This window comes from Triturus cristatus, chromosome 5_1 (assembly GCF_964204655.1).
Source record: "Triturus cristatus chromosome 5_1, aTriCri1.1, whole genome shotgun sequence".
Lineage (NCBI taxonomy): Eukaryota > Metazoa > Chordata > Amphibia > Caudata > Salamandridae > Triturus > Triturus cristatus.
The window spans coordinates 27,494,925-27,517,520 of NC_140587.1; the positions used below are offsets into that span (position 1 = coordinate 27,494,925).

At 45.0% G+C, this 22,596-nt stretch overlaps 1 protein-coding gene across 1 annotated transcript in view; it reads right to left on the bottom strand.

Annotated features, from left to right (window-relative positions):
* The window catches only part of LOC146829993 (uncharacterized), a 119,051-nt gene extending 98,757 nt beyond the window's left edge, over positions 1–20,294 (bottom strand). Inside the window, exons 1-2 of the mRNA XM_085603678.1 lie at positions 20,249–20,294; positions 17,962–18,555 (exon numbers count right to left, since the gene is read on the bottom strand). Coding sequence (XP_085459804.1) covers positions 17,962–18,555; positions 20,249–20,294 — 640 coding nt within the window. The remainder of the gene's footprint in view (positions 1–17,961; positions 18,556–20,248) is intronic.
* Positions 20,295–22,596: the final 2,302 nt, after the last annotated feature.

Below are 22,596 nucleotides of genomic sequence, written 5' to 3' on the forward strand. Positions count from 1 at the left end.
AAAAATAAGATGAGCTGTTCTGGGCAATGTGTAGTGGGTTACATATGCGTCAGATGCAGAGACTCTCGTCTCTTTACATTTTAGAATTATTGCTCATATCCTACAAAGCACTCATTGCACAGCTGTTTTATTTAATCATACTTTTCATTAAGATTTTCTTAAATTCAAATTATTCTTCTCTTTGTATAGATATTGCCCAAATTAGAACACATTCCGGGTGATCTTTATCTCTCGGAACCCACAATTTGGGTTGTGATTCTCCATCATATTTTTAATGCTATTTTAAAGGGAGCAGATATACCATATTCTTGGTTAGGTGCCGTGGTAGTACCCATATTCAAAAAGGGGGACAAAATCAACCCTGCGATTTACAGGCCCATTAGTCTGATTGAAATAGCACAATAACTATTTTGCAGGCATTTGCTGGAGAGGCTTTGAGAATCGATGAGAGGAGGGAATATACTGTCACCCCTGCAGGCAGGTTTTAGATAAAATACGAGTACCATAGACCAATTGTCCCATTTTTTAATGATTTTATGGAAACATGTGACAAACAATAGGGAGCGTGTATATGTTGTGTTTGTTGACCTGAGTGCTGCATTTGATCTACTCCTCCAGAAGAAGTTATGGGAAGCCCTGAATAAGATGGGGGTCCGACTAATTTATTGAAGATATTTATTAGACTAATTAGATAATGACGCTCAAGTCAGATGGGGGGGGGGAGGCAGGTTGACTGACTGCGTTAGGGTGAACAGAGGCATGCGTCAAGGATGTGTACTTGGGATTACTCTGTTCACCCTTTACATTCATGGATTGATTGAATCACTAACCAATTGCAAAGGCAATCCCCCCTCCCTTGCTGGTCAAGCAGTGGCCGCACTCATTTTTGCCAATGATACCCTATGCATTTCTAGGACCCCGATGGGGCTTCAAAATCTAGTGGACTGGTTTTCAGCAGCTTGTGGGGAATTTGGCTTAATAATCAATACCACAAAAACAGTTTGTTAAAGCAGGTGAAGCAATTCAGCTATTTGACAGTGAGGCTGGCAAATTCACTATCATGGGCCTCACAAATTGCAAAACGCCATCTTTCACTCCGACATGTAAACTCTGCTTTCAATACAAAAATTTAAAAATTGGATTTATGGACCAGTTGGTCAAGTAATTCCAGTGTATCAAGCAAAGGGCATTGGAGCTGCAGTGTATGGCGCGGAGTTGTGGGGCAAGAATAATGTAGGGGCCATTGTGAGATCAGTCCTGGAACTTCCTTGAAATGCCCCCCTGAATCCTATGCGCTTGGACTTTGGTTTAAAAAATGTAGCAATGAGCAAAAAATGGGTATGGTGGCTACTAGTTTAAGGATCTATGTAGAGTATATTTGCACTTCCAGTTGATCCCATGTATGTGTCTTCAGAATATCCTGAGACTCAAATACTCACCCTAGGATGGGTACCCAGGAAAGGTCATCCTTAGTGGAAGAGGAAACCTCACACATTGAATTGTGTCATGCTTCGTCACAGAAGTCCTCTCCCCACCTCGATAGGACAGTGCCACTGAGGCGCACTCAACCTCCTCAAAGACGGTAACAGAAGGTGGCAGTTCTTAACCTTACTGGACAACACCGACAAGAAAGGGGATCCAGATGGAAAGTAAAAATATCTAAGTGTTCCATGGATAAAACCTTTATTCAACTGGACGCTAGCTATGTTTAAAAACTAAAGTGAATGGGTCATGGAGATCAATGGTGTACACCCAATTCCCTGTCTGCCAACATGTTTCCGCCCAACTAAGCTAGCCTAAGACATTCTGGGGCATTCGTCAGGGCATGTGGATCCCTAATGCTAGTGAGGGTGATATTGTTCCTAATACAACTAAACATGCTTGAGTGGGAGGGAATATTATCAAATTACTCAAGTTCGATCCTACCCAAACATCTGTTGAATAGGGGATTGCTAGCCTAGATATTAATCAAATTGTATGAGTAAACATGTGTGTGCATGACAATTATTAATATCATTTTTAGACTGGGTGACTTGATAATATTGTTTATGTCTGTATAATTTGATGAGCTTTTATGTTTTTTTCAAAATCAAATAAAGATATTTCTACTACCTAACTATTATGATTTTTTTAATGTCTTACTTTTCTGTACTTGATTTTATAAAGTGTTTGGAGACTTTACAAATAACAGGTTTGATCTGAAAATAAGCTACTAGTATATGTCACTCTTCTTTTCATTCAGTGTGGCTGAACACTGTACACAGGACAAATTGGGAAGCCACCATCCTATCTGTTTATTGCTTGCGCCACTGTTTTTATATTTGAAACTTGTTGTGCTCACTGTAGAGCTGTGATTAACAAGTCACTAACTGCAACTCCTTTAGACATTGTCCTGTGAATAGAAAGTTTGCTACTACAATATATTGTAGGTAATCTGGTGTCTGAAGTATTTCAGAGAGAGTTGCAGAGGGGATTAAAAAAAATCTAATTATGCTATGAAGTCAAGTCAAGTCAAGTCAATGAAACTTTATTTGGATCAATAATAATCCATAAAAGCACAGTAAATAAAATAAGCGTTACAAAATACTCAGTGTGATGCTATTAACAAGTAAAAACAACAGATCATACAAATTTTAAGACATTGTTAATCGAGCACGAACCGCAGTTTTTAAGAAAGAGCTCACTCGGAAGACAAGTTCATGGTCGTCCAGGGTCAAAATCATCGAAAATGCGAGTTCCAGGCTAATTGGTTTTAATTTTTTAAAATACGGAGTTAAAAACCATTTAATATACTTGATATAAAATTTACAGAAAAATAAAAAGTGTAAAATTGTTTGCTTGCTCCGACAGTCACAAGGGCATGGCTCAACACATTGATCATTATAATTCCATAGGGGAAATCTAAGGGCGTATTTGATGGTACCTGCCCTAAGACGGAATATAAGGCCACGCTCCCAGCGACTCATTGGGAGAGTTAAATAACTGGGTGTAGGGTGAGTTAAAAGATTGTGAGCTAGGTATCTAGAAATGCTAGGGTTCAAAGACTCCCTCGCTGCCCTTTCGGCACTGAACAACATATAAAGTGCTTTTTTAAGTTCGCATTTCGATGGAATCATGGTGGGTTTTAAGAAAACATTTTGGGAGTTCACGCTGCGAAGTGCACTCAGCACCCCTGAGAGCCAGGGGATAGCCATGCCCTTATCACAATGTAAACAATCCTCAATAATGTCCCTGGTCAATTTGGCGGCAGGATTTTTCCAAATCGCCAGCCAAAAAAGGGCAGGGCGGGCACGAATAAAATCCCCTATAAAATGCAACCCCAATTCCTTATGGCATATGTAGTGTGGGGAGGAAATGGGGGCACAGAGGAGCTTCCTGCAAAATCTGTTTTCCTCGGCAATTATATGAGGACATCTAGCAGTTCCCCAAACCCCAGCACCGTATGTGGCAACCGGGACGCATTGGGCTTTGTATATTTGTAAGGTAGCAGCCAGCTCACCGGTCTTCTTGGGGCGGGGGAGGCTCAGAATTGAGTTAATGGCCTTTGAGAACTTACTCCTGGAGTGGGCAATATGCCCACTCCAGGAGTTGTTCGCAGCAAAGACCACTCCCAAATACGGGAAGCTGCTAGTTGACCCCAGTCTCTCTGCCCCCACAACAATGCTTTCAATATGTCGCTTCTGTGGGCCACATGACATTACAAAGGATTTTTTAAAATTAGTCTTTAGGTCTAGGGAGTCCATATGGTCAACAAAGCCATTCACTAAAGTGCGTAGTGCGTTAGGGGTGCGGCCCATAAGGACCGCTTCATCTGCATATAGCAGGGCGGGGAGATGGTTACCGTTTATTAACGGAACGTTGCCAGTTAGGGAGACCAGGTGTTTGTGTAGGCCATTGATATAAATGATAAATAAAAGAGGGGCTAGGACGCAGCCCTGTCTAACCCCTCTATTGATTCTTACCATCTCAGTTACCTCACCCCCATGGCCAATCCTGACACAAGCCTTCAGATCTCTATGCAGATAGGCCAGGAAGAGGACCATGGATTCGTCCAGACCGTATTTCAATAAGGCCCTCCAAAGCAGTGACCTGTTGACAAGGTCGAAGGCAGTAGATAAATCCATAAAAGCAAGGTAAATTGGGCATTTACGTTCAACAGTGTATTTGCCCAAAATAAGGTTGAGATTGAGGCACTGCTCTGCAGTGCCAACCTTATTATGAAAACCCAGCTGGCAACTCTCCAAAATGTGGTTATCCTCGGCCCATGTTAGGATTTTATTATACAATACTCTGCCTAAAATTTTTAAGGTGTTATCAATAAGGGAGATTGGCCTATAATATGATGGTTGGGACCGATCGCCCTTCTTAAAAATAGGCACTATTATACTCGATGACCAAGTTGGTGGTGGTGGAGAGGTGAAAGTTAAATTTTTAAAAACGTTCAACAAGAGAGGGGCCCATAAATCGGGGTAGGCTTTAATAATGTCAATGGGAAGGCCATCTGAGCCTGGGGCTTTTTTCCCCGCGCTCTGTGCGATGGCCTCTTTCACCTCAGATAATGATATGTCTACCCATGGAGGGTGGTTGAATATTGGAGTAGCCGTCGATGAGGATGGGACAGCATAAATCTTAGAAAAATGGTCCACCCAGGCAGCTCCGGGAATGGTACAATCCATTGGGGTCGAGAGCTGACCTGAGTAGCGCAGATCTTTAACCGCAGCCCAAAAGATATCCCCCCTTCCACGGGCAGCGGTTTGCGCTAACGCCTCCCAGCGTTCCTCGAGGATCTCCTCCTTCCTTCTAATAATGGCCAGTTAATATCGAGTCCTAGCATTTTTCACATCGGTCAAATTCCTCGGGCAGGAAGATAAGACACGCCGCAAATCACGGTTGGCCAGAGAACACTCATGATCAAACCATCCCTGGTCAACCGTGATTACAAGCGGCGGAGTCATAAGCTGGACTCGAAGAGCTGAACAAATCTTAACGAAATCCTCAACTGCCCCAGGATTCGGGTTTAGATCAGACAGACATGAGAAAAAAAGGAGTAGGTTATCTCTAACCAGGGTCTGGAAAGTTGCCGTAACATTAATACCCCTCCATTTTAATGTGAGGTTATTTGAACTAATGGAGAGGTTCCTAGCACCACATTCCTTGTTATAGACTGGGCGGTAGATTGCTTTTAAGCAGATCTTAATGGGGTTGTGATCCCCCTGCGGCATAGGAATTACCATAGCCTTACTGATACGATCGGCCAGCCCAGGGGAAATAAAAATATAATCAATTATTGATGAGCAATCTCTACCTCTAAATGTGGGCACTAGGGAGGCTGTTGGGAAACAGTTAGCCATTATGTCCATGGCATTCTCCAAATTATGTGTGCTCAAAAAGGAAGTTAATTCCACGCCCCTTTGACACCCAGGTGCCGGATTACAGTCCTTCATGGTTGAGCAATCAACATTAAGTCTTGCATTAAAATCATCTCCCAACACAAAGCCACTGGTGTCATCAAAATCGGGCCTAGACTCCAGGGTGGTAATAAAATTAAAAAGATTCCTAAAATGTATATTTGGTGATGAGCTAAAATCATTATTATAAAAATTAACCAGAAAAAAAAATTATGCTATGTACTTGTGTGGTCGAATTGTATAGCTCACTTGCGAATGAATTCTCAATTCTAACACAAACCCACTGACATTTTGATCACTGAAACTGTCTCAGCCATTTTTCTTGTTTCCTGTGGTCATTGATGGAACTCATGAGACTGTAGATATATAAGTAACAGTGTAGTACACAGAGGTGCTGACATGTATATGTACAAACCGTGTGTATTTTATAAATGGAACAGGTTCAAACAAGGCATAGCTATTTATTGGGCTAAAAGTACATCATTGTCCAATGTAAAAACACGGTATTTGGCAGTCACTGCCAAAGTCTTTTTTTCTTAATTCAATCTCATTGATCAAGACTGACTGAGCAAGACAGGCATTTTCGTGCATGTATGCGTGCCGAAAGCCACAAGGTTCACGCACGCTGCTCTGAAAATTGAAAACAGTTTTTTAAACTGTCACCTGTTGTCCTGACTTCGCTGCTAGCGCACTCTGCATTTTGATGAATGTGACACGCTTTTAAAAGTTTTAACTGGTGCACATTATTTGTTTTAAGCTGCACATAACTCGCTTTAAAAAAAAAAGGATTGCACTAAATACCTCCATACTCATTTGCACTTGACTCTCCCCGGTCCACCACAGCTACAGTAGCTGATTAGGTGGAGGGAGAAGTACACACCGGAAATACTCACTTCCACGAGGTCACTAGACGGACGCCATCTTTAGAGTTGGCGGTCTAGTTCTCTCGCAAAGGCACTTCCCGGGTCTGGATTTAAGACTGGGATGGCGACGACACGCAGTGGGCGAGGTGCTGGGGTGACGGAGGCACGCATATGGCAAGCCGTCTGCACCCGTCTGCGCCAGTCCGGGACCAGGGGCTAGAAACCCTGCCCAAACCACCCAGGTTCCTCCAAAACCTTTAACATAAAAAAACAAAGAGCTCCGTGCACTTGATACAGGAGCACACCCCACCTGCCAGCACGCTCTGGTCCCCGATGAGCCTCTGAGCTGCTCGGTCTGCGGAGATATAGAGGTGACCTAGTTGCAGCAGGTAAAGGGTGCAGTGGGAAAGACAGAACACATTAATTACTGGAAGATGGGACTAATAAACAGCAGATCCCTCCCCAAACATGCAATCGAGATCAAGCTCCTAATAGAGGAGGAAGAGCTGGAGAATCTATTTCTGATAGAAACCTGGCTCCGAGAAAGCTCTATGCCAGACATTGTAAACACTCTTCCCCAGGGCTTTTATATCCATCGCCATGATAGAGTGGGGACAATAGGAGGGAGCATCGCTATCATTTGGAAATCTCACCTAGCCTGTGTTTTTCAACCCTCTCAACATAGCTAAGTGTGAGGCCTTTGCTCTCAGACTGTCTCCCACCCCTGCTTGCTCCTTTTCAGGCTGTCTTATTTACAGACCGCCAGAGTCCTGTACACCATTTTTAGAAGCTGCCCCAGACATTTTGGCACGCATGATAATAGGAAAACGCGCCTTTATCGTCCTAGGTGACTTCAACATCCACCTGGACGATCACTCTTATCCTTCGACTAAGAGATGTGTAGCCGACGTGGATGCCATACAGCTCACACAACTGGTACACCTGCCCACTCACGAAAAGGACCACATTCTGGACCCCATTTTCTCAAATGACACCAGACTGGAATCACTAGCCACCTTACGTATGCCTTGGACAGACCACTTCTTCAGTCCAATCCAGTTTCTAAAACCCCAATTTACAGAGCCCAAAAAAGTAAGCCCTGTACTGGGACGTAAACGGCCAAGGCAGGCCCCCGAAGCCTGGACTACAGACCTTGAGTCATCTTCCCCACTAGAATCAAAAGATGTAGAAGAAGCCCATAAAAATTGGGTATCCTGGATAAACAGATCCATAGACCGTAACTTCAGGAAACCAGGTCCAATAAAGCCAAAAGACTCCAATGGATCGTCCTGGTTCAGCCCTGAGTTGGTCGCTCAAAGGAAAAGCTGTAAAAAGTTAGAACAAAACTGGAGAAAAACCTACGACCCGAGCTTAAAATAGCCTACAAATTAGCTATCCAGCAATATCATAAGGAAATTAGGAAAGGGCAAGCCATTTAAAATTGTAAAGTCCCTCTCTACAATCGACCCAGGAACAAACGTCTCCCAGTGCTCAAAAGAGAGATGCAATGAGCTAGCCTCGTTTTTTAAGAGCAAGGTAGAAAACATCTATAACCCCCTTAACATCAGCATGACATCAACAGCTACCGAAACTCTCAGCATCCCCCCTGAACCTCCTAGGAATACAGACCAGCCACTACCCTCCCCCCCTGTTCTGCGCACTTTCCCCAAACTGAGTGAGGAGGAGGTTGGGTCCCTGCTACAGAATATCGAATCAGGGTCCCCTCTAGACCCGGCTCCACCCCATATTCTTGTCAAAGGGGGGAAAGGCGTCCTAACCCAATTCGCCCACCCCATTTCCCTATCCCTGGAAAGTGGGCCAGTACCCAAAGAGTGGAAGCATGCCATTGTAAAACCTCTACTGAAAAAACCCCACCTTGACCCCGCCTCCCTGGCGAACTACCATCCGATCTCACTGTTACCCATCCTGAGCAAGATTGCCGTGAAACCCGTGAACTGCACCATCTCACACTTCCTAGAAGACAATGGTATCATTCATCAGACACAGATTGGATTTCGACCAAAACACAGCACTGAGTCAGCTTTGCTTGTTGTCACCGAAAAACTAAAAAGCATTTTAGACCAGGGAAGAGCCGCAGCAATCGTGCTACTGGATCTAAGCGCGGCCTTTGATACGGTAGACCATGCCGTACTGGTCAATAGACTGAAGGGGATTGGAATCAGGAGTACAGCCATCAAATGGCTGGCCTCTTTCCTGAATGGTAGATCTTTCCAATGCATGGAGGCGGAAATCTTCTCAGACTCCTTTTCAGCCCCATGGGGGTTCCACAGGGATCTTCCCTGAATCCGACCCTCTTTAACATATGCCTAAGTCCATTAGCCCACATAGTACAGGAGTTCGATCTGTCCATTGTGTCATATGCCGATGACACACAAATAGTGGTCTCAATCTCAGACGCCACAAACTCAGACCATAGGCAACTAGCCCCGTGCCTGGAAAAGATTGGATCCTGGATGGCCGAATGCAGTCTTAACCTCTTCTGTGCCCATGACGAGATAGTCTCGTCATGGAGCACGGTTGCGCTGTGCCCATGACGAGACTATCTCATCATGAACCCCGCCCGCTAATGTAACGCCCGGCACAGGAGGGGGAAAGGGCGAGGCACTGAAGGGGTTAAGCTGAATGGGGACAAAACCAAGCTTATGATCCTAGGTAGCAACCTCAGCCCACGCTCGGAGCTACCCTGGCCAGCTAAATGGGGTACCCCCTCCTCCCCCAAAAAACTCCATAAAAAATCTTGGGATGCGGATGGACCAGAACCTAGCAATGGCGATCCAGGCCAAAAAATTGGCAAGCACCTGCTTTGGGATGCTCCGAATGATCAGGAAAATTTTGAGCCTGCTCCCAGAAAACTCAAAGAAGGGAGTGGTTCAAGCCTCCCCCAAATATGTCACAGACATACTGTAGGTGGTACAGAATGCAGCAGCCCGACTGCTTCTGAAGATACCCAGGCATCAGTCAGTTAGAGCTTCCCTTGAGGAGCTACACTGACTTCTGGTCCAAGCCAGGATCAAATTCAAGTCCCTCTGTCTGGCTCATAGAGCTATGCACGGGAAAGGCCCCGCGTTGGTACGAGAACTGATCTCTCAGTACTTGCCCCGTCGCCATCTCAGATCAGGATCAAACATCCTGATGAACACCACGAGAATCAAAAGATCGAGATGGGGTGGGAGGTCATTCAAACACCTGGTACCCAAGCTGTGGAACAGTCTGGACCCTGAGCTGTGAATGATCGAGAACAAAATGACCTTTAAAAAAAGACTGACAACGTGGCTGTTTCCCTAAAGCCAATCTGCTGGGATTCCCCCTGTCTTGTTTCATACCAGCCTTGGGATGCCCGAGGGTAGCCATGCGCTCTATAGGTCCCTAAACCTAAACCTGTGCTATATCCAGGGTAACTGGAGCCATGAGTCAGTCAAGGGCCCATTCATGCAGCATACTCAACCAAATGGAGCAGCAAGAAAAGGCAAATTATCTATATATTACAGCACATTCCTTGCAGTATTATTCCCCTAATTGTAATTTTAACACATTTTAAAACTGCTGGGGGCAACAGCGTCACCTACTTTGCAGCTGTGGTACTATGTGTAATGCTTTCTTGTAGTATCTTTTTATCCGTCTGAGATAGATGCAAATTACACAGGGTTTTAGGTTGGAAGTGTTCATCCATACATTTGGGAAAAATGCGGCAGCAAAATAATTGAATACTTCCAGTACCATGACTGTAGGCAAATGACTCAACATTCATAGCAGTGAAGCCCCATAGACATCCAGCAGTCATGCATCCAAGGATCCCAGATCCTAGCTCATGCAATGTGCAGTGTTATTCTCTGCTTCCCCAGCGTCTTATAATTCGGAGATTTTACAAATAAAACAAGGCTTTTCTCCTCCTGATAAAAGATGGAATAACTTAAAAAATGCCTGTCTGCTAGTGACTGCTGAGATAAGTTCCTTGTAACCTTAACACATTCTGAAACAGCTCTATTTTGTAGAGGACTCAGACTTTTGTGACTTGTCTAGTCACAATAAACACATTCAGTAAATTTCAACCAGTTGACCAATATTTACAGAGCTGCTGTGTAGTGTAGTTTGGACAGGTTTAATAAAGTGTTGTAACAACCAGAGATACATTATAATTATCAAAGTTACCCTTTGAAGTCACAAATTACCAGAGCCATCTATACAGCCAAGTATCTTTTTTTGAAGAAACAAACAAGATAGAACCTTTTTATAATCAAATGAATTTCTAGTTCAAGTCACAGATCCTCATGAGTTTGTTATTGTGAATAGATCTAAATGAAGCTTGCTAATATTATGACGTGTACAATAGTCATCGAGGGACCCTATTACAGAAAGACGGTCGTGCTGCCCACAATTATCTTCAGGACATTGGGTAATCCGCAGATATGATCTGGATCACCTGTCTAGATTTTCAAGAAAACCATTAAGGGGCTCATTTATGAGCCCTTGCGTCACTTTTGCGCCGCTGGTGCATCACTTTTTGTGACGCATCAGCAGGGTATAAAATGTCTCATGTTGCTTCATATTTACAAAGTGACGCATCTATCTAAACGCCTCACTTTGTAAACCCCTGCGCCACATTATACCTGCGCCAGGTATAATGTATGCAGAGGGGGCGTTCTAACGCCTCGTAGAAGTGACGCAGTGAAATCTATGAGATTTCACTGCATCACTTGTAGGACACAATTGCGTCAATTTCTTAGGCCTGCCTCACAGCAGGCGTAAGACTGACACAGGCACATTTGAAATGGGACTTGCCCATGTGAAATGACACACTCCAGCGATGCGTCATTTTTGCGCCTACAGATACATCAGAAATACTGACATATCTGTAACTCCTTGCGACATGATGTGTCATACTGTAAATATGACGCATCACTGGTGTCGCAATGAGGGCGCAATGAAAAGTGACTCATCGCTGTTTTCACGCTTGTCATAAATGAGGCCCTAAGTATAAAAATGAGGTGTTTTGTTTGTTAGTTTGTTTAGGTGAATATCACAGAAATGTGGCCGGATCACGCAGCCCTTTCATGAGTGTATTTACATTAATATTTTTAATTAACAATTCAAAAACAGCCATAAACACATCAGTTACTAGCTATGTTAGAAAGGTAATTGGTTACATAAAATTAACTCTGGCCATATATTTTAGACTCACAAACTTATTTCCGTGCTATTTTAATTATAAATACACTTTTCTGTGGTGTTTCCTATCACTCTCCTGCCATTTCTGAGCACTGGAAATAACATCTGTTACATTGACCAATTTATTGGGATCCGGTTTGCTAACTGCAGAACAAAGTACAGAACAAGTGAGGGCCACATTTAGAGTTTGGAGGCTAGGATACTCCGTTAAAGCGTGAGGAATATCTTGTTTGCTTTATTACATGTGCCATAAGCTTTGGTAGACTGCATAAATTGATCAGTCAATCCTTAATATATTAGTAAATAGAGTGCACTCGATACATTTTCATTGGTCTTAGAAGATTCTTTAACTGTTTGTAGGCAAGTGAGACACTCAATGGGTCGAGCATTACAACCGAGACTCTACTGCTGAATCAGAGGACGTATGCCACTAGTTTCAAGAGCTGATATGAAATGTGCCAACAGAGAAATCAAGCCCCAAAAATGACTTTAATTATTAAAAGGTTCCTCTTTTTCTAGCTAACTTTGTGATAGTAGGCAAGACAATTCATATTAGAGACAACTATCATAACAAGTCTGTTGATTGGTCTCCACATTATCTTCACCTTGGATGTTATGGACTTTTGCTAGCACCATCCAGACTGCACCCCTAAACACTTCTTATTATGACATACCAATGTGTATATGCCTTCACATTCTTATAAAACGAACTGTGCGGATTTCTTTTTTAATTAACATACCTCCTCAATTGACCCTGAAGCTATCTACCATTGGGGAAGGAATAGGGAACGTTGATCCAGTCTATGAACGTGCGTGGTAGACCAACTCTGGACAACAAAGCGAAGCAAGCCTTCGACATCTCTGGACAGTGTGATGTTGCGGAACTCACAATAAAAAACTGTCCTTTACTAGCAAGGTGTGTCGCTGTCTCTCACAGATCATCGCATAAAGGTGCGGGGAGTCCAGTGAGCACCTACCAGATGGGGTCGTACATCCGTGCAAGTGGTTTATGGAATACAATTAAAACTTCTGCCGGAGACAGACCTGCCTACAAAAACTCATGCATCACACACAAAGTCGTCCATCAAAATGCACCACCTTACCTTGCCGATAAACTCTGCAAAGCGGGCAGCGCATGACCCCTAAAAAGTATCCGTTTACATGGCATGTATAACCTCAAGCCTTTTGCTATTCTCTGTCTTAACTGGTGTTTATCCTATAATGATGTTGTAAAGGTTGTAATTTTGTTTTACCATCTGTATCTCAGTCTTGTAAAGCGCTCTGATGTTTTTGTTATTCTGTGATGCTGTCATTTGTCTCTTAGCATTACTAGCTCTATCGTGTAAATCGCTCTGATACCTCTGGGTACAGCCAGCGCTGTATAAAACCTCTAAAATATCAGCGATTGAGGGTTTATAGAGAGAATCTTCCCCCATAAGGTGTTGTAAACATACAGGTTGTCTATATTAAGACTATAGCAACTTACTATTCAGATCCATGTCATCCCAGCCTTTCCCACAGATTGGCAGTGAAGGGTGCGCCTTATTTTTGTTTGGTTTGTGCTAAGTCTGATTTCCAAGGGGATGGAATTCCATGGTCGAGGTACTGGTGGTGACTGACTCTGACTGCCCCTGGGCTCTGCCTACCCAGGGTCTGTGCCAGTGCCATCTTGAGAACACTTAGACCACAGTGAAAACACCTCCATACACTGGGGTGCAGTATGAGTTAGGGTTCCCCTATTATTGGCATGACCTACCCTATAAGTCCCTAGTACATAATAGGGCAGGGGGAATAAAACTACCTTTAAGTCTCTGGGGTAAAATGGGGCGGGCAGTTTAAAGGACCACAATGCAAGTGAGGGTAACCAGCCGCCTGTCCTCATCTGGGAGGTGAAAGATAAAAGCAATTGGGGTTTCATCGGATGCCTGTAGGCCTGCTGCTCTATCCCTTATTTGAGATATCTGGTTCTTCCAACTCTAAATGCATACAGTTTAATTCACAAGCCTCTCATACCAAGTCAAATTTGAAAGACTTACTCACTCGCATATCTGGGGTTGAGCTTGGAAGGCATCCACGGGCTGTTGGTGAACAAAAAATGTAAATATTTATTTTGTCATGCGGGTAATGGGCTTAAAAATTAAAAGAGTTATAATGAATGACTTATTAAAAGACACCAAAATGAGAGTATGGTTGGAAAAGTTCTCTATACAACCCCTTAGCTCTGACTCTATTAGTATATTTTGCCCATAGAACAAATTCATTTAATATATTATAGCTCAATAGACTCCTGATTTAAACATCAAAGATTTCTTGTTAATACAGACCAATCAGACAATAACATAAAAGTTTATTACATATAAGTTTATAACAGTGCATTAAAGGCTCAGATTTCACTCATACAAAACAACTGAAATTCAGCCGTTATAGTTACCTCAGCTAAGTCTAACTTACCCCCCGCAATACACTTCTTATGACCTCACATATCATGTCACTGATGACATCATCCACAGAATCACTCACACACCCACCCACACACCAACTCACACACTCATACACCCACTCACCCAACCACATAACCAATCACACACCCATCCACAGATCCATACAACCACATTTAAACAAATTTACAGATGTCAGCATGCCCAGTGGCCATCGCTAAACGTAGAAGAGAACCACTATGATATTGGCATAAAACAAATGATGGGTGGCTGCCGTAGATTTGGAAGCCCATTTACAAATCTTTTCAAAAGGAGGGAGTTTGCATTAGAAGAAAACAACCCCTGGTGACCTCCACACCCTAGGAGCTTTCTACCAGGGTGTGGGGCCATTATCATCTCACAATAACAACAAGAGGGTGAGGGAAAATCACTCTTGATCCCCCTGGTTAATAATAAATCAACAACAAAAGAGTGAGTTAGGTAAGGAGCAAACCAAGAGAAAAGGCGTGGGCAAAAACCAAAATAGTGTTTTAAAAGAACCCTCACTCACCAACCTAGTTGGTGACATGCTTCATCATCGGGTTCCCACCAGAGAGGCCGAATGCCTCTCTGGTGTGCTGCAACGCCTGAATTACAGCGGAGCTGGTTGTGATAGAACGGAAGGTGAAAGTTTAAAAGGTAAATGGTTTTAACCAATAACCAATTTAATTCTGGCAAACCAAAAACCGGATAAAAGCAAGTGAGTCGGACAAGAGCCGGCCTATTAGGTGGGACAAGGCTCGTCCTAATTATGGCTAGGTCAACATGTTTCTGCTTAACATGCCTAGTTGGCTAAGCATTCGTCAGGACCATGGGGAGCACCACGGCGGTATGCACACGCTAAGGTGCACCCTAACCAGTGGTGTTATTATACGGTACAACTTACTCTTATACCGCAAAAAGCCATCCTATAATTCAGGGGCTAGTAACGCCTGTAAAGAAAAAACAGACAAAAACAGACATAACACACATAAAGATATATAAAGACAGACACTTTGTGTCACTTGAATTGCTTATACTTTATGTGATTCAGGTGAACACAAATGGTGGGCCCATGCTGTGACGCGGGAGTCTGTGTTAAATAACATTATGTGGTTATAAAAAACTCCCACAGTAGGGTGCGGTGCTCCTTAAGGGCTAAGAGGACCTATACATTTATAGGTGTCTTTCATTACGATACTTAGCACTATTTGTGTCTGTGAAAAAGTTCAAATAGAACTGTATTGACTGGTCGACCAGCGATATGCAGTCGACAGGGGCTATTTAGCCATTGTGTATGCCGAAAAATAGCTGACTCGTTCAAGTGGAGTGCATGCTGAAACGAGCGCACATAGTGTTTGCCAGGCGCCGTTGCTCCAGTGCATGACTACAAATAAAGTTGGTAAAAACAACAACAACATGGAAAAACGGGGCTGAACTCTTACTCAGTACAAAGGTATTGTTAGCGTCATGGGTCCGAGAGGGGGGTAGTGAGCTATAGTATCTGTGAGGGTAAAAACAGAAGAAACTGAATTGTCTAGGTACTCACAGGTGGACCTCTCTGGGACCGAATGGATGACGGGGGAAAGAAATATCCACTTACTTCCATGCTCGCACACTCCCGTGGAATACCTGGCTTCGTCCTGCTCGGCCCGGATATTGGTGAGTGCAGAGCGAAAGCGGAAGAAATACTAGCGCTAACCAATCAGGTGATCGCATTTACGTGTGGCACGTGATCGTAAATGCGTGCGTCTACGTGTGACGTCAACTAAAGGGGCGTGTGGTAGTAGGTTAAATCCCAGCTATGTTTTGCTCGTAGAATGCTCTTTGCAGAGAGGTTTTAAAGGTTTGCATTCTAGTTTTAATTTCGAGACGGTGGGGGACGGGTAATGTTCCTGTCACTCTGTTTTAGCATATGAGGATATGAGGAATCATAAATCGTATGCGTGCATTCTAACTGCAAGAAATGTGTTCCATCCTTAAAAGCTTGCGAATGGTAGATGCGTGTGGCAGCGGACGAACTCCTAGATGTCAATTCATCGTGAGTGGTCATTTTAGTAAAGATAAAGGTGGCAAACTAGTCTCATATTCAAGAGCGGGTGACGGCTAATGCTCGAGAATAAAATAGCTAGCATATGAAGACACAATCGGCATTTGCGTGCATTCATATGCTGAAATTATCTCATAGTTTGTTGGTTAGGAATTGCGGTAAGCTGCTGGTTGTTGGCTACAAGAAAGTAAGTAGTGTCTAAAAACCTTTACAGTGATTCTATGTTAATGTGTGGGTCTCCAAAGTCGCAGCCGCCTGAGAGGTCATGTCAGTGCGAGGCTCGATTGGGTACACACTTATTTAAAACTACCCTTTTGATCAGTGCGATGGATCAAAAGTAAAGGGGTATTTAAAGGCATCATAAGCTATGCTACACGGAGGCCAACAAGGTGTCATCCTGTGTTTTGTGGGCAAATATCCAATACATTAATTCTTGAAGATAGAGTTCCATGGGATGGTGTCATTCAGACCTGTAAGGTGAGTCGAAAGGCGATACACCCATCTCTGCTCCTTTTCGAAGAGTCGTTGCTGAGTATTTTGTCCAGGTTTCAGTTTCTCAATGACTGACCAGGCCATGTCGTTGGTTGTGTGATTGGCCACAAGAAAATGCTCTGTTAGTTTAGTACTCAATTTCCGACAGCGAATGGTGCTGCGATGTTCGCAGATGCGCTGTTTTATCTTCCTGCCGGTCATCCCGACATATCTCAATCCGCAGGGACAGGTAATCAGGTAAACCACGTCTGTGGAGTTGCAGTTAGTGTGTGTCATCTGCTCCCATCGTTTCCCTGGTTCTAGTTCAAGATATTTTGAAGGGGAAGTCAGGTGGCAAACACTACATGAGCCGCACGGGTAGTGGCCCACAATGGGAGGGAGGCCCCATGCGCTGGTGATGGACACAGTCTGTTCTCTGTCTTGTGGCCTCGGGCGAGTATGAACCAAAGCATCCTTCAGACTTCTTGCTCTTTTGTAAGAGAATAAGGGCTTTTCCCAGTTGTGTTTGTTGCTCGTCAGGATGTTCCAATGTTTTTTTATGGATTTACTGACTGCGTTTGATGCTGCATTGAAAGTGGTCACACACGTGAGAGGTATGGTGTCTTGATCGTCTCTTACATGGTCTTCTAGTAGAGCATCACGATTTTGGTTACGGGCCCGCTTATTACTTTTAGAGAGGATCTTATCAGGGTAACCACGGGATTTCAGTTTCCAGGTGAGTTCTTGTGCCTGTTTCTTGTAAACAGACAATTCGCTACAATTCCGGCGTAAACGCAGATACTGCCCAAAGGGGAGGTTTTCCCTCAGTGGGCGAGGATGGTAACTCGAGAAGTGTAGCAAATTATTTTTCGCCGTGGGCTTGTGATGAGTTTCGGTTACTAAGGTATCGCCGGTTCTGGTGATGACCACATCCAGGAAAATCATCTCGTCCTTACTGTGTGTGTAGGTAAATTTAAGATGGGGATCGCAAGTATTTACCCATCTAAAGAAATCCTGGAGGCGCTCCTCAGAGCCCTGCCAAATGATAAGCACGTCATCAATGTACCTTTTCCAAAAGAAAAGATTTGGCAGAAAAGGGTTATGTTGAGCTAGAATGAACTTGCATTCAAAATCGAATACGTATAACCCGGCTACCGAAGGCGCAAAAGTGCTGCCCATTGAAGTTCCTTTGGTTTGCTGGAACAAGTCACCCTTGTATTCAAAGAAATTCCTCTTCAGTGCGAGAGTAGCACAGCTTACAATGAATTCTCGCGGGGTGGTGTAGTTCCAGTCACTGGACTCAAGAGTGCTCCTTACAACATTGATGGTATCATCCTGGGGGATACAAGTATATAAACTTTCAATATCCATTGTCACCAGAAAAAGTGCTCCCTCTGGGAGAACAATCCTTTGAAGTATTGCTAGCAGACTCTTAGTGTCTTTTAGGTAGGTGCTGGTTGATTGAATCAGTGGTTTCAGAAAGAAATCACAATAACGTGACAGGGGTTCCAGCAATGAACCGATACCAGACACAATGGGTCGGCCGGGAGGAGGTGTTTTGTTCTTATGTGTTTTGGGCAGGGTGTAAAAATACGGGATCTTCCCTTCACTGGTAGTGAGGAAAGTCGCTTCCTGTTTGGTGATACTGCCATCAGCTTCAGCACCCTGAACCAAATCGTGAATGATACCTTGAAGTTCCAGGGATGGGTCCGTAGTCAGGAGTGTGTAGCTGATAGGGTCATCTAGGAGACGTCTGCATTCCCTGTCATAGGCAGTGGAATCCTGAATGACTACTCCCCCACCCTTGTCTGCTGATTTGATCACGATATCCGTGTTTGATTGTAGAGACATTAGTGCTTGGAATTCGCCCGCCGTCATGTTCTTGAAACGGTTGGGTTCAATGAAGGCTTCAACGTCATTAGATACCGCCTGCTCAAATGCTGTAATTTCGGGCGGAATAGAGTGAGGAGGAGGAGTAAAGGTAGATTTGACCTTAAATCCTGTGTCACTCGGTGAAGAATCGGTGTTGTCCAAAGGTAGTTTCTCAAAAAAGCTCCTGAGCTTGAGTTTCCTGAAAAAGTTGGAGAGTTCGCATCTCAATTTGAAACGATCAAAGTTGGCTGTGGGTATAAAACCAAGCCCTTTTTCCAGTACTGAAGTTTCTTCTGACGTGAGTGTAACGGTTGAGAGGTTCGTGATGAGACTCATTGATTGCTGGGGCCTGCTCGTTGGGTCTTGCTTCTCGTGTTGTCCCCCACTGCTTCGTCTTGTTGCCAGTGGACTTGGGTGGAACCTCTTCTTCTGCCACGGCCTCTCCTGCCCCTCTCTAAAAAAGGGGGGCGATATTGGTTCTGTTGGAACTGTGGAGGTGGAAAGAAACCGGGGTTCCAACCCATCATCGGGTGGAACGGGGGTGGTTGAAATGGGGGTTGTTGGAAAGCATGTGTGTGTGTGTGTGTGTGTTTGTGTGTGTGTGAGTGAAAATGAGGGAGAGTCAGTGACATGCAGTGAAGTGAGATTGTGTATGATTTAGTCCCAAAGTTGAGCTCTGCATTGCACAAGGGGAGAGTGAAATAAATGTGCCATCTGAAAAAGGACTTGGTGCATTTTTTTCTCTCCCTATGTGCACAGCACACACCTCTGTTCCATAGTGCAAGGGGAGTAGAGCAAGCCTGTGTGTATTCTCAGAAACATAGGTTTTATAATTGAAGGTGTCCCTTCCGGTACAAAAACTGTGCTTTAACCCACTGTGCATGTATGGTATAGAACGCAGCACACATGCAAAGTTGTAAAAACAAAGAGAAATTAAAACCTCTTTACGTCTGCCTCAAGGAGGCACAATATAATGGGTCAAATTCCTATCCACCAATGTTTGTATATATTGATGAGTGTCAACACCCATGGACTGCCTTCATGATGCAAAATAACGCAAAGCAACTCACATTGCAACTTTGCATTACTTTGGGACACTACTCATCTGAAATCCTGATTTGTGTTGGCTAGCCAACCCTCTCTCTACACTTTCTGCAATGTTTGCGTCACAAAAGCGACGCAATCCAGGCACAAAGATTTAGGTAACCTGGGTCTGAGTGTCAGAAAGGAGGAGTGTGAGAGATTGAGTGTGGCTCAGAGTGAATGTGAGTGAGAAGTGAGTGAGAATGAATAAGAATGAGTGTAAGCGGATAAAAGAGAGTGCGAGTGAGAAACAAATTAGTGAGTGTGAGAGATTGAGTGTGGCTCAGAGTGAATGTAAGTGAGTGAGAATGAATAAGAATGAGTGTAAGCGGATAAAAGAGAGTGTGAGTGAGAATGAATGAGTGAGTGTGAGAGAATGAGTGTGGCTCAGAGTGAATGTAAGTGAGTAAGACTGAATAAGAATGAGCGTAAGCGGATATAAGAGAGTGTGAGTGAAAATGAATGAGTGAGTGTGGGCGAATGAGTGTGAGTGAGTGAATGTGTATGTCAGTGACAATGTGATGTGAAGCTTGCGAGTTTGTTCTTGGCCCTGGCATACTGAAGGTAACTATTGTCTTATAGAGACACCCAAGGTAAAGAATACTGGTTCTGGCACACTTGCAGCAATCCTTAGCATGGCACACACTTGTGACAAAATACTGGCACTGACACACTGGCGGTAATTCTTGCCCTAAAGAGCGCCAGTGGTAAATTACTGGCACTGGCATACTAGACATAATTCACGGAATATAGGGCACCCATTGAAAAATGCTGACAGGAGAGTGATATATCCTTTTACCAAAGAGGCCCCCATTGCTCCCCAGAAGTTGGAAAGATGCACAATTATCACAAACTTACCTGCTAGGATCAGCATCACAGTCACAGAGAGGACCTTCATGGCCATGGTGAGATATCTGTGATCTCCAGGAAACACTGCCACCTTTTATACTGCAGCACCTGCCATCATCCTGCTGATCAATCAATGAAGAAAGACAAACATGCCCTCGAAGAGAGACACATCCCTCTTCACTCTGCACTTGTCACTTCTCACTTACTGGTTCCTGTTCAACTGGGTGTCTGGAGAATATGCTCGTATTTTACTAAAAACAGGACTGTGGAATGTCACTCTTTACACCACAAAAGCCCCACTCTAGTAACCTTGCTTTTAGCTTACAAGTTTGAAATTCTTATCTAAATTTAGAGAAAAAAGGGTAGCCAGAGGTGCCTCAAAAGGTAATATAAAAAATCTATAGGTTAACACTCCTACTCATTGAAGGGAGGGCCGGGAATGGACACCTTTGCATTGGGAATGAATTATCCCAGCCGCCTTGGAATGGACCCCCGATGCCACCCTGTAGAAGAGAGATTGAGGAAAAGTGATGGGGATGGACCTTCACACAGCAGTGCCCCCCTTGCAATGGACCCCCGATGCCACCCTGTACCAGAGAGACAGAGGGACTTTGGTGGGGACGGACCTTCACACAGCAGTGCCCCCCTTGCAATGGACCCCCGATGCCACCCTGTACCAGAGAGACAGAGGGACTTTGGTGGGGACGGACCTTCACACAGCAGTGCACCCCTTGCAATGGACCCCTGATGCCACCCTGTACCAGAGAGACAGAGGGACCTTGGTGGGGACGGACCTTCACACAGCAGTGCCCCCCTTTCAATGGACCCCCGATGCCACCCTGGACCAGAGAGACAGAGGAAAAGTGATGGGGATGGACCTTCACACAGCAGTGCCACCCTTGCAATTAACCACCGATGCCACCCTGGACCAGAGAGACAGAGGAAAAGTGATGGGGATGGACCTTCACACAGCAGTGCCACCCTTGCAATGGACCACCGATGCCACCCTGTACCAGAGAGACAGAGGAAAAGTGATGGGGATGGACCTTCACACAGCAGTGCCACCCTTGCAATGGACCCCCGATGCCACCCTGTACCAGAGAGACAGAGGAAAAGTGATGGGGATGGACCTTCACACAGCAGTGCCACCCTTGCAATGGACCACCGATGCCACCCTGTACCAGAGAGACAGAGGAAAAGTGATGGGGATGGACCTTCACACAGCAGTGCCACCCTTGCAATGGACCCCTGATGCCACCCTGTAGCAGAGACACAGAGGCATAGTGGAGGGGACAGGCCTTCACACAGCAGTGCCCCCCTTGCAATGGACCCCCGATGCCACCCTGTACCAGAGAGACAGAGGGACCTTGGTGGGTACGGACCTTCACACAGCAGTGCCCCCCTTGCAATGGACCCCCGATACCACCCTGGACCAGAGAGACAGAGGAAAAGTGATGGGGATGGACCTTCACACAGCAGTGCCACCCTTGCAATTAACCACCGATGCCACCCTGGACCAGAGAGACAGAGGAAAAGTGATGGGGATGGACCTTCACACAGCAGTGCCACCCTTGCAATGGACCACCGATGCCACCCTGTACCAGAGAGACAGAGGAAAAGTGATGGGGATGGACCTTCACACAGCAGTGCCACCCTTGCAATGGACCCCTGATGCCACCCTGTAGCAGAGACACAGAGGCATAGTGGAGGGGACAGGCCTTCACACAGCAGTGCCCCCCTTGCAACAGACCCACTTGACCCCCTGTAGCAGAGGCACAGAGGGACAGGGGTTGGGACGGACCTTCACAAATAAGTGGCCCCCTTACAGGGTACCCCTGATGACACCTTGTAGAATTAAGACAGAGGGAGGACTTTCATACAGCAGCAGCCTCCTAGCAGTGGACCCCTGATTCCACCTTCTAAAAGAGCCACAGAGAGACAGTGGTGGGGACGGGCCTTCACACAGAAGCATTCACATTACAATGGACCCTGATGCCACCCTGTCAGAGAGGCACCTTCACACATTGGTGGCCCCATTGCAATGGACAACCAATCCCACCCTGTAGCAGACAAAGGGGGACAGTGGTGGGGACAGACCTTAACAAAATAGAGGCCCCTTGCGATTCCACCCTGTAGTCGAGGCACAGAGGGACAGTGGTGGGGACGGACCTTTTCAGAGCAGAGGCCACCTTGCAATGGACCCCCATCGCAACCCTGCAGCACAGGGACAGGGGGACAGTGGTGGTGTCGGATCTTCACACAACAGCAGCCCCTTGCACTGGACCACCAATGCCACACCGAGGGACAGTGGTGGAGACAGTTCTTCACACAGCTGCGGCTCCCTTACAATGGAGCCC